Source organism: Chaetodon trifascialis, chromosome 14, assembly GCF_039877785.1.
Source record: "Chaetodon trifascialis isolate fChaTrf1 chromosome 14, fChaTrf1.hap1, whole genome shotgun sequence".
In the NCBI taxonomy this organism is placed as follows: domain Eukaryota; kingdom Metazoa; phylum Chordata; class Actinopteri; order Chaetodontiformes; family Chaetodontidae; genus Chaetodon; species Chaetodon trifascialis.
In genome coordinates this window covers 11,938,360-11,950,127 of record NC_092069.1, presented here as the reverse complement: position 1 = coordinate 11,950,127, position 11,768 = coordinate 11,938,360, and the positions used below count along the sequence as shown (strand labels likewise).

General features: G+C 41.9%; 3 protein-coding genes across 3 annotated transcripts; 1 reads left to right on the top strand and 2 right to left on the bottom strand.

Moving 5' to 3' along the window:
• Positions 1-211: 211 nt before the first annotated feature.
• Positions 212-2,895, bottom strand: zbtb8os (zinc finger and BTB domain containing 8 opposite strand). The gene is made up of 7 exons (XM_070979249.1): positions 2,709-2,895; positions 2,465-2,489; positions 2,253-2,374; positions 2,069-2,151; positions 1,385-1,437; positions 1,069-1,105; positions 212-863 (listed from the first exon to the last, which is right to left on the bottom strand). The coding sequence occupies exons 1-7, from the start codon at positions 2,788-2,790 to the stop codon at positions 777-779; spliced, it is 489 nt and encodes a 162-aa protein (XP_070835350.1). The 5' UTR covers positions 2,791-2,895; the 3' UTR covers positions 212-776.
• A 218-nt stretch (positions 2,896-3,113) lies between these two features.
• On the top strand, positions 3,114-7,887 carry LOC139342119 (histone-binding protein RBBP4). The gene is made up of 11 exons (XM_070979046.1): positions 3,114-3,224; positions 3,685-3,832; positions 3,953-4,098; positions 4,337-4,510; positions 4,607-4,722; positions 5,138-5,298; positions 5,415-5,541; positions 5,633-5,710; positions 6,840-6,974; positions 7,061-7,171; positions 7,297-7,887. The coding sequence occupies exons 1-11, from the start codon at positions 3,209-3,211 to the stop codon at positions 7,357-7,359; spliced, it is 1,275 nt and encodes a 424-aa protein (XP_070835147.1). The 5' UTR covers positions 3,114-3,208; the 3' UTR covers positions 7,360-7,887.
• Positions 7,888-8,013: 126 nt separating this feature from the next.
• On the bottom strand, positions 8,014-11,743 carry LOC139342657 (syncoilin-like). The gene is given in 6 exon segments (XM_070979873.1): positions 8,014-8,127; positions 8,218-8,342; positions 8,433-8,843; positions 9,696-10,190; positions 10,473-10,551; positions 11,613-11,743. Coding segments are annotated over 6 exon segments (1,287 nt in total). The 3' UTR covers positions 8,014-8,081.
• Between the last annotated feature and the right edge of the window lie 25 nt (positions 11,744-11,768).

The following is an 11,768-nucleotide window of genomic DNA, read 5'->3' as shown; positions in this document are numbered from 1 at the left end:
GGGTCAGTGCGCTAGAACTGAATACATTTCTTAAGTGCAAAACTCTTGCTGAATGTACAGAGAACTGTATAACAGCCAGCAAGACCAGACATACTGTGCACCAACTAACTATTCTCTGTATTCAAGCTCAACATGAAGCACCAAAGAAAACACACAAACAGTAACACCTGCACTCAGACAAACCTGAGCAGGTTTAAACAATTCACAGAGTCAGTGTATGAAGGTTTTTAATATGTAGCTGTGTTGAGCTCAGAGTGGATTCTGGATGTTTTTATGATGTTCACTTTGTTTACTGCTTTGTCCTCCAGAATGACCAACCCAATTATTCAAAAGTGAAATTTTATCTTTAAGAACCAGCAATCATTTATTCAATCCCACAGAAGAAAAATAAACATCTGTTGATTTATTTACAACGTTCGATAAGGCATTAACACAATGTCAAGTTTGTGTTCAATAAGAATTTTCAGAAGCATTTCAAGTTAAATTTGTTGATAAACGTGTTGAATATGAGATAAAAGGTTTTGATTTTTCAAATAATGAAATTTATAATGTCAATGTCACATTACTAATCTGTAATCTGTTTGAGATCTCTCCCATTCGTACTGTGTGTACACGTCATCACAAGAAAAGCTCCTGAGAGCAAACAGTTCAGCATTCAAGCAGAAAGCCATATTTTATAAGCTAATAATCAGTCTTAGATAAAAGGCCACTAAAATTGGCCATGTAGAGATTCCAGTTCCATTGAACCAGTAGTGTGTCTGCCTCTGGAGCTATCGTCAGATATCAACAATCATAAATATCTCTGGTTTTTCTTTATCGTAGATCTGCATTGCAGAGTATGTGATGGCTTTCACCTCAGTCCCCTGGATGGATAACACAAGACATAACACAAAAATGATGTATCTTTAACTTATTTTACACAATTCTTCTAAAAGAGCATGACAAATAACATGAGGTAAAGGCTCTTGTACTATTATTCCATAGTTGTATTATACAGAATTTTATTCTGAATAAACAATCTTCCAGTGATAATTCCTCATATTCTTTATACAAGCTTTACTGGCTCACCTGTGGATGCTTCGCCAGAGAGAATTCTTCACCCCAACTTTAATAAAACAAAACAAAAATGACCATATGAGAGAGCAGCTTACCTACTTGACTACAATAGAAAAAGTTGGGACAGGGACATGTTTACCACTGTGTTACATCATCATTTCTTTCAAAAACACTAATTGTTGAAGTTTTGAAAATGAACTTCTGTCAATTTCTTGCTTGATGTAAGACTTCAGTTGCTCTACAGTACAGTACAGTTATGTTTTCAACATATAACTTTCCCTGTTCTGCTATCACATTCAGGTTATTGTGAAGAGGTACCCACACTTACCCAATGGAGCGGATCCTGAAGCGCATTCTGTCTATGTGCAAAACTTTGATCTCCTAATGGACAGATGTGACATATAATTGTGTCAGAAGAATAGCATGGGAAAAGGATTACTAGGGATGCACAATATGGATTTTTTTCAGTTGATACCAATAAGACAACTGGTAATTTCACATTTTTGTGTCATTAAAAGGGGTTCATAACCTGTAGTTTAAGCGCACCTGACAGGCAGAGAGGCTGAGATGGATGATATTAAGTCAATGAAAGCAATTTAGCTCCACAACATCAGCTCTATTTATCAGATATAATTTCATTGTTGGGAAAAAACATAATAATAAAAATGTACCATTACTGGCCAATCATTTATCTGCCTGAAATATACTGTCCATCCCTAAGACATGCTCAAGTAATTAACAATATGTCTACACAGTCTCTCCATCAATCAAATGCAGTGCATGTTATGTAAATAATGCACAGCTTTGTAAATTAACTCATTTAACAAGCACCTGTCACACATAGTTGTACGCAGTTAACAGACTCAAATCTATGTGACCTGCATGTCTGTGGAATCTGGGACACCCATGTGGACACGTGGGGTAACAGGTAAACTATGTTCACTTTTTTTTTATAAACTGCATGCAAAAAATGTCCTGCACTCTATAACTGACCGCTGGCCAACATACTCACCCTGGGAACAAAGAAGAGGTCTGCATTAAATTTGAACAACCAGTCATCTAGGAAGTGGAAAAGAAGAGACTCCATGTCATCACCTTCAGAGAGAGGGGGGAAAAGGGTGCATAGAATTTAGTTTCAGTGATGTGGAAACAGCATGGCTCATACAGGTAGAGGACGGGTTGATTTGTGCTCTCACCCTCTGATTCCACGTCAACAGTATCGAGCGGTTCCACTGTCTCTGTGTCCGTCATGTAGCCGAACATGCCCATGGCACACTGCTCGAAGGCTTCCTCGAGGGTGTCTCCCCAGGAGTGAATTCTTGGGACAGAGCAGGAAATAGGAAAGTGGTGACTACTGAACAACTGGGAAATGTGAGATCTGAAAAGCACTTTAGCAAAATATACCCACTGTACATCCGCTGTATGATCCAGGTCTGAAACAGTAAACACAAGATGACATGATAAGCCAGGGCACGCCGCGAGGACAACAGATGTGATAATACTCTTTTCAGAGACTAAGCATGGCACATGTCACGAGCCAGAACATGATGACACAGTTAGTTGCGACACCGTTAGTTGCGACTGTGAAAATACTGTTTTCACAAGTAAACAAGCTAAGCTAGCTACGTTACTTATCCTAACTTGAGACTTACATTCATACTTCTTGGTGATTGGCGGGTATTTTGACTTGGTCGCTTTCTGTGCCTCTGTTAGGTCTAACTGACGGTCGTCCATTGTAGCTGGAAGTTTGTTCAGTGTTATGAAAGATGATTAAATCAAATACAACCTTTTCTACGTTGGTGCGGTTACCACCACTAACGGGCAGGGGGAGGATTTCCTGCTAGCTAGAGCACGAGTCATATTATGGTAAAGATACGACCCGCCCCACTCTACCTCTAATTGGCTAGTACTCGTCGTCGTTGGTTGGGTTGGTCAGGGCTCTATCAGCGTAAGCCAATCAGAGGCAGAGTAGAGACGCGTCAATCTCTTCCGGGTGTAGTAACATGCTGCTATTACAACTTCCTGTCGGTTTTGGTGAGTGATGATTGGCCAGTCCTGTTCTGCTGTTGGCGCCATAGCAAACCTGCGTGGTGTCTCTGGAGTGTTAGAATTGCTGCTCTTTGCCGGCAATAAGCAGTTTCATTCCAACACAATGGCTGATAAAGACGGTACGTGTGTTCACTTTTCTGAATAAGATGATATCAATTTGTGAGTATGTTGTCCAGAACGATAGAAACTACGAGTCTAGATGTACCGGTGGTTGCTGGCGCCTCATTAATACACAGCAGCCACCTTGCTGTTAGCTAACGTTAGCTGCTGACAGACTTGCTGTACAGTCTTTTTAATTTAGTGCAGATTAGTGCAGATTAATTTACTGTCCCACCTGGAATGGCGTATTGCTTGGGATCTTTTATATTACTATTTATAATACGTTATGTGCATAATAATTACAGCAACATGTGCTAAAGTTATCCTATCAGCAAAATAAACCTTGGAGGTAAAGTTGATTTACCAAGGGAAAGACTTTATTAGAAAGAGTACGTCAGTCCAGGTAAATATTATGATATGATTCGTTTTGACTCTCATTATAACACAGCTGTGTGCTGATGGTGAATGTGACTTTTTCAGCTGCATTTGATGATGCTGTGGAGGAAAGGGTGATCAATGAGGAGTACAAGATCTGGAAGAAGAACACCCCTTTCCTCTACGACCTAGTCATGACTCACGCCCTGGAGTGGCCCAGTCTCACTGCCCAGTGGCTGCCTGATGTCACGAGGTGAGAGGACACCTGCTGCACACGGACAAACAACAGAGCTTGCCATGAGAGAGGGATCCTTTTTTTTTTTTTTTTTTTTTTTTTTTTTAAATAAACAAACGAATGTAAATATTTTGACAGGCCAGAAGGGAAAGACTACAGTGTGCACAGGCTGGTCCTGGGGACCCACACTTCTGATGAGCAGAATCACCTTGTTATTGCTAGTGTTCAGCTCCCAAATGATGATGCCCAGTTTGATGCCTCACACTACGACAGTGAGAAAGGAGGTAAATTGATGGGAACTTCAGTGTGTTTCAACATCACTATTCTTGTCATCGATGTAATCAAAGTTATTATTTGTGAATGTTGTGGCTCACGGTTCTTGCCAGTGAATGAATACATTAAAATCTTGCCGAAATTCTTCAGATGCTTCAGAAACTATAGGTACGTATTTCTAGTTAGTAAACTGCTTTTATTTGACACGGGTCATTTTCAGCAACTGTTTCGTCCATCCTTTTATTTCAGAGTTTGGAGGTTTTGGATCTGTTAGCGGGAAGATAGAGATTGAGATCAAGATCAACCATGAAGGAGAAGTTAACAGAGCCCGCTACATGCCTCAGAATCCTTGCATCATTGCAACCAAGACCCCCACCAGTGACGTGCTGGTCTTTGACTACACAAAGCACCCCTCCAAACCTGGTTAGGATTACAGCCAAACTACATTTTTATGAAGAGTTTTCAAAAGTGTATCATTTCTGCACAATTTTTGAAACATTGATTTTATTCATACTGTAGACCCTTCTGGAGAATGCACCCCGGATCTGCGTCTGAGAGGCCATCAGAAGGAGGGCTACGGGCTCTCCTGGAACCCGAACCTCAGCGGCTGCCTCCTCAGTGCTTCTGATGACCATGTAAGCAGTCTTACATAGTCTCTCTTCCCGTTTTACCCTGTTTAACCAGGAATGCGTGTTTTTAATCATTGCTGGTGGATAGTAAAGTAGTTATGAATCATTACAAATGAGCATAGTTAGATTCAACTTTATTGTCATCGTCAAAGTGCAACACAGAGACAGTGAAATGCAGTTAAGCATCTAACTAGAAGTGCAAATAGTCATAATATCCAAAATATAAATACATGTAAGTAGTGCAATTGGCATGAGGTATAAACAGTAGTGCAAGAAATTTCTATGAAACCATAGAATCGTGTGCAACACGGTTTTGGATGTTGAATAGTCAGTGATCTGTTGTTATTGCAAAGTTTTTTTCTAACTTTGTTTAATGTAGTTGTTGTTGATACATTTTCTCCCCCCGTCTCCTCTTTTCCAGACTATCTGCCTGTGGGACATCAGCACAGTGCCCAAGGAGGGAAGGATTGTGGATGCCAAGACCATCTTCACAGGCCACACTGCTGTGGTGGAGGATGTTTCCTGGCACCTGCTCCACGAGTCACTCTTTGGATCTGTGGCTGATGACCAGAAACTCATGATGTGAGCCGCTCAATAACAAAGTTCACCAACAGCTATGATGACTCACGAGAAGCAAAGTTGTTGTCCAGTTTTGCTTTGTCTTTTTAACAGTGGTGCTTTTGTCTGCTCTGGCACAGCTGGGACACACGGTCCAACAACACCTCCAAGCCCAGTCATGCAGTGGACGCCCACACGGCTGAGGTCAACTGCCTCTCCTTCAATCCCTACAGCGAGTTCATCTTGGCCACTGGTTCTGCAGATAAGGTGGGTCAGCTCTTCCTCTGTCCAGTAATGCAGGATCTGTCTTTGTTTTGAACGAGTTGAATCAATTGAAGCTGACTGCTTTTATATTCAGACGGTGGCTCTTTGGGACCTGAGGAACCTGAAGCTGAAGCTGCACTCGTTTGAGTCTCACAAGGACGAGATCTTCCAGGTAAGAAGTGGCCCTCTGGGCAGTTAAATTTATCTGAAGTGAGTTGTTGCAGAGTTATTGTTTGACAGATCTGAGGGTATGATAGCAAACAAAGTCTGAGCAACTACAGCAGAATCATAAAAATTAACAGAGGACCAGTTAGATATTCAACCATAACCCTCTGAACCTGAAAACTGAAAGTAGTTTCTGGGTGTTTTTTGCTAATTTTTACTCACTGTGGGCTCATTTTTCACCTCAATGTAAAAGTGTTGCACTTCAACAGAAATAGCAAAGTAGGCAGAACTCCAAAATGTATTTTGTGCAGTATAACACAGTTATAATACCATAAATCATAAGAAAAAAGGGAAAACAAATGCAAGTTATATTTCTTTGAGTATTTATTTTACGAAAAAAACGTAGAATCTCTATCTACAGCCGAGGGCTGCCTGCTCCTCTTCCTGCAGTTCACCTGACCTTTTGCTGAACTGTTGGCCTGTGGCTGTGGGTCTCAGTGTAGTCACTCAAGGTTTCCCAGTTAAGCTGGAAAGTGCAGAATTGCATGTTTTTCTTACAGGATCTGTTTAGTGCAAACAGTTTATTTTTGGCAAAATTTTAAACAAGACTTGTAGAATAAAGTGATCATGATGAGAAATCATAATTTTAAGGTTAGATTTGGCTATTTTTCCGGACAGAAGCATTTGTAGTATGTGATTCGTTCAAGGACCGTCGGAAACTTGATAATCCCATAATAATGTCTGTCGTCACAGTTTCTGGCTATGATAAATACTATAATTTGAGAAGACACCCCCCCCCCCCCCCCCCCCCCCCCACACACACACACACACACACACACACACACACACACACACACACACAGGTTATGGGGTTCAGAAGGTGAAGGAATGTTGCAGCTCATTAATCATGTTGTGCAATGCACCCTTTCAAGCACACATACCTGTCCATACATTTACCTACAGCTTCTGGCTGTCTGACATCAAACATGCGACAGTTGTCTTCAGTCCAGCTTGATTCAGAGATTCAGAGGAGCCGTTTGTAAGCAGAAGTTTGAGCATTTTGTGGATTTTTGTTTTATGTTTATGAAGCACTATACATGAAGTAATGTAACATCTGGCTCATCTCTACCCAACAGGTGCAGTGGTCTCCTCACAACGAAACCATCCTGGCGTCCAGCGGCACCGACAGGAGGCTCAACGTCTGGGACCTCAGCAAGATCGGAGAGGAACAGTCCCCAGAGGATGCTGAGGATGGTCCTCCTGAGCTGCTGGTCAGCTGCGACAAAAAGAATTACTGTGCATGTTTTAATTAAATGTGAAGCACCATAGTAATCCCTCCTGCTCTGTTCCTCTTTAGTTCATCCACGGTGGACACACCGCGAAGATCTCAGACTTCTCTTGGAACCCCAATGAGCCGTGGGTCATATGCTCTGTATCAGAGGACAACATCATGCAAGTCTGGCAAATGGTAAGAGCTTTGTGAGCGTGTGCAAATACGAAGAGCAGAAAATATCCAACACAGCATGGAGAGAGTGTTTATTACCATTGAAAACCAGTTACAGTGAGTGTTCTTTTGAATTGTTTCTTCTACAGGCTGAAAATATCTACAACGACGAGGATCCAGAAGGTGCTGCAGATTCAGAGGTCCAGGCATGAGTCCAGTCTCCACGTCTCTTCATCTGACCGGCTTGTTGAAAATGGATTCCAGTCCTGGGTGCATAAGCAGCAGTGTCTTTTTGAAACACGTTTTGGGCAGCAGTGACTTTGTAGAAAACAACAAAATGCTGCATTGTCATCGTGTCGTGAAGTAAGTCAGTACTGCTCAGATTTTTAGGTCTTCATCGGTTTTCAAACACAGAACTCATCTGGCTTGTGATGAAACACAGATGCGTCCGTCAGCATTCACGCTTGCTTTTTGGTGGTTTCACCTCTTTCATCTTAGTTAGTTGTGCTGAAAACATTTCTACAGAGATCCATTTCTATTCAGATTGTACATACTGCAGGCTCTCTTGTATTTGCTTTATATAAGTAGTATTTTTTCATTCTATTTTCCAGAATGCGTGTTTTGTCTCCTGTATGTTTTATATCCTCTGTGTTTTTTTCCTTCTTTTTTTGGTTTGTTTTTCTGTGCTGCACCTGATCTTTTGTGTACTTAAGTATATTCATAATAAAATATTTACAGTGAGTCTGTTTGCTCTGCTTCTTGGCACAGCATGCTGATAAGTTGTGTCATTTCCTGTAAAATATGAATTGATAAGAGCCAGTTGAAGCTGCTGAATGTCGTCTGAGTCGACTAATTCCATGTAAATGTAAATGCGGTGCTGTGGTTTGGTCTGGTGTAGATAATCGGCTTATGAATATCCACTGGGAACAGAAAATTATGGCTCCTCCTCTGCAGTGGTTTCACTGGGTTCATCACAGCCTCTATAAAACAATGTATATGTTAGCATTTTTTAATGGTGATGCTCACAGTGTCCAGCGAGTTAAACAGTAGCAGGATCAGAATAAACCTACCTCAGAGATGCCAGCTCTTTCAAAAGGCCGTCCTTCTGATCCTCCAAATCTTTCTTTGATTTTCTTTGGACCTCGAACTCCACTTGTAGTTCTCTCAGAGTGTCTTTTAATGTCTCCACCCTCTCCTGTGTGGACAAAGTGGACAAACATCGTTGGTCAGGTTTAACGAAACACCCTTTATATCTCCATGACCCACCAGACTTCACTCACTGTACCTTGTGTTGTGCGACGCTCTCCTCCCTTTCCCTCTCCATCAGAGTGATCCTCTGCTCCAGACAGGCTCTCTGCACCTCCAGTCTCTGTACGTCCTCTCTCAGGGGGCCCAGACTGGCCCTCAGGTCCGTTGCCTGCTCCCTGCTCTTTCTCAACGCGTCCTCCCCCATCTGCCTTCTCTTCAGCAGGGCCATGAGCCGAGGTTCGTAGCAGTCCTCCAGTGTCTTCACGCTGCCGCTGAGCCGCCGCTGCAGTCTCACAGAAGCCTGGCGGCACTGGCTGATGTCGCTCATGGCCCTCGGCCTGCGGGGCTTTCTGGCCTGGTCCCTCAGGGAGTTTAGCTGGTTCTGGTAGGCCTCCCGGAGCTGGGACATCTCCTGGGTCAGGTTTTGGATGTGGGCCTTGAGCTCCTCCTACGGATGCACAGAAAATTAATTAAAAGATTTAACTTCCAAATTGATTGCAGCTGTAGGTAATTGAATAAACAATTAGGTAAAAAGGCAAATAGGTTTAACATTTTCACAGACCAAAAGCAGCAGGCTGAAGCTACAGCTTCATGTGCTGACCCTTTTTACTAAACACAACCAGAATTTGGTGTCATTCTGGTCAAACATATGAATGTATATGTTAAGTCATGTGAAAGCATTTTTTAAACTTGCAAAGTAAGTAAACTGACGTGTTTTCAGTTCCTCACTGTAACTGCTCTATAAATTTCCCACATTAATGGAAATACAATGATTTATTTAATTATCTATTTACATCCATCCTGATCTTTTATTTCTTAAACATGCAACTGTCCTCTCGAGTCATACTGATGTTCTCTCATTTTAAACATCTTTTGGATACCTGCACCAGGGATGGGTGGAGGACTTCTCTAAATCTGGGCTGTAAAAGGACGACACTACCCAACTGGCCTGGTATTATGCAGGTTCCCCCTGGTTTATTGCTCCCAGATTTTTGATTTGATTTTTTCCTTCAATTCAGTCACTTATGACAATTTTGCTTTGTAGATTTCATGATGATGATGATGATGATGATGATGATTTGTCTTGTGCTGAATGCCACAAATTCAGCCTAAAGTTCTACATGCATTACTTTTATTTATTATATTTATTGATGTTTTATATTATTTGGTTTTATTATTTGCTGCAAAGCCAATTGTCCACATGGAACACCTCTCAAAACTGCAGAACAAAGCACAGTTATCCGCTATAAACAGGACAATAACTCAGCCCTCCAGGTGTTGTGAATCCAGTGGTTCCCACCTGTGTAACAGCAGACTGAGCCACCTCGTACTCTTGTGCAGCCAGCATCACCTGGCTCTGGATGCAGTCTCTGGCTGTAGCAAACAGTTTCCTCTTCACCTGCTGCACTTCCTCATTAACAGCTATATAATCCAGCTGAGCCAGTGTGAGCAGTCTCCGTGTGTCCACCAGCTTCCTTCTCAGGTGCTCCACCACACGCAGCATGGGTTCCTGCAGACGGCGGAGCTCTTCGATCAGCTCGTTCCTCTGCATTTCTAGATGGGACACTTGCTGGATGCAGTAGTCGAAAAGCTGTCCCAAGCTGTCCATGGCCGCCTGGTCCATTTGTAAAATGGGATGTGTTGTGCCCTCATCTAGGGGAATGATCGTCTCTGTCTCAGAGTCAGCATGACTACTGTCTGTGGTATCCTCAACAGATCTTTGTCCCATGTGTGAGTCCTCAGTTGATGCCATCTCGTTCCCATTCTTTGTTGATGTTTGATTGTCCATGGCCTTCTGAGAGGAAAACAAAAAGCTTCCATTAATCAAATGACCCAAAGCGATAATTGATGAGCTTGTGGTGTTAAAATCCCTCTAATCTGATCATTCCTTTAAGGCTGTTTTACATAATGGAGCAATTTAATGTAAATGCAAACATGTTTAAAATTCTCAGAGTTGAAAGCCTTAAAAACATCCAAAGATCACACACAAGAGGACCTGAATAACCTCAAGTCATTGTCAAAATCTATATCTTACACTGATTAGTAACAGCACATATGAACTTATGTTAGTACTTACTTTGTTTGGAGGTGACAGTCCGGGGAGCTGTGGACACACTGTGCTTTTAACTTTAAGGACAGCTCTGCAGTGTGTCTGTCTCTAGGAAAACAGAGGCACACTTTGTGTTTATTAATATCACAGAAGGCACGGGGGAAACTCTATCTAAGACTCTCTCATATCCCCACATGGGATCACAAACTGTGTCAGTGCTGATGGCAGACTGACCCACATGCTCTGGGTGCATCTGCTAACACCAGCCTGCCAGACTGAGATATATTTAAACAACCATACAGCCTGTTTTTATGTGCATCTAAAAAGGTAGTGACATCATGACTAAAAACTGTTTGAGCAATAACTTTCCCCAACTTTCTACTTGAATACATTTAGCCCAAGGCTACTGTGCAGGCAGTGGCAGCAACATTAGCAGGCCTGTACAGGTTTTTCTTTTAATAGCTTTCTTCATTGTTGAGCTCAGCTGCACTTGCATGGTTCATGTACAGTATTCGTCTGAACTGTTTTGCATGCTGCCTATAAAATTCCACACATACAAATGGAGACAAATATACAACTGTGCAAAGAGGCAATTTGAGAAATGTGAGCAGAAAAACTATTTTGCTGTATATTTAGATCTGATATTCCACATGGAAAACACACACTAGAACACAGTAAAAGAGAATCCAAAGAGGGAAGTAAAAATAGGCCCTGTATATTTATTCAGAATGCCTTTATGATGACCAATAATATAACAAAATATAGTGTACTAAATACTAGTGTCTAAATAAAGAAAAAATGTATTTCCACATGTTGGGATTTCTTATTTTGGAGACAAATTGTTCTTTAATAGACTGACAAAGATCTTACACTTCAGTTTAAAAAAGTATTTGAAACCCTTTTGGAATATGTGTACATTTTCACAAAGCTGAAAACTGGCCTGTTTTATTGAGTCATAAAAGAAATGTATGTTTTGGACATGCATGGTTTTTATTAGAGGTATGAGTGTATCAAGGACATATTTTCTTGGCATAAAAAAAGCTGGAAATGCAAACACAGCCTAGGTAAAGACAAGCACTCATCTTCCTCGCTTGCTGTGTGTCACTTGTTGTTCCGCCGTCTGGCCGCTAGATGTCCCCACAACACTGACCGCAGCCTCGCTCTCACCTGAGCGTGCCCAGCCTCCTCCAGGTGGGAGCTGCAGGTCGACGCAGCCTCTCTTCATTTTAACTCCGTGCTCCGCAGGGCCGTCCGCAGACAAACGGCATCCAAACCGGAGAAGTCAGTTCAACTGACATCCGACAAACGGATCTGTAGCCGCGG

What these genes read in the sequence shown, in the direction of transcription:
- LOC139342119 (XM_070979046.1), top strand. An exon ending in AAAGCACCCCTCCAAACCTG is followed by an intron (nt 4,511 to 4,606) that starts GTTAGGATTACA and finishes TTCATACTGTAG; the next exon opens with ACCCTTCTGGAGAATGCACC. An exon ending in TCATGCAAGTCTGGCAAATG is followed by an intron (nt 7,172 to 7,296) that starts GTAAGAGCTTTG and finishes TTTCTTCTACAG; the next exon opens with GCTGAAAATATCTACAACGA.
- zbtb8os (XM_070979249.1), bottom strand. Translation starts at nt 2,790, where the DNA reads ATGGACGACCGTCAGTTAGACCTAACAGAGGCACAGAAAGCGACCAAG. An exon ending in GATCATACAGCGGATGTACA is followed by an intron (nt 2,375 to 2,464) that starts GTGGGTATATTT and finishes CTCTGTCCCAAG; the next exon opens with AATTCACTCCTGGGGAGACA. An exon ending in CTCTGGCGAAGCATCCACAG is followed by an intron (nt 864 to 1,068) that starts GTGAGCCAGTAA and finishes TTATCCATCCAG; the next exon opens with GGGACTGAGGTGAAAGCCAT.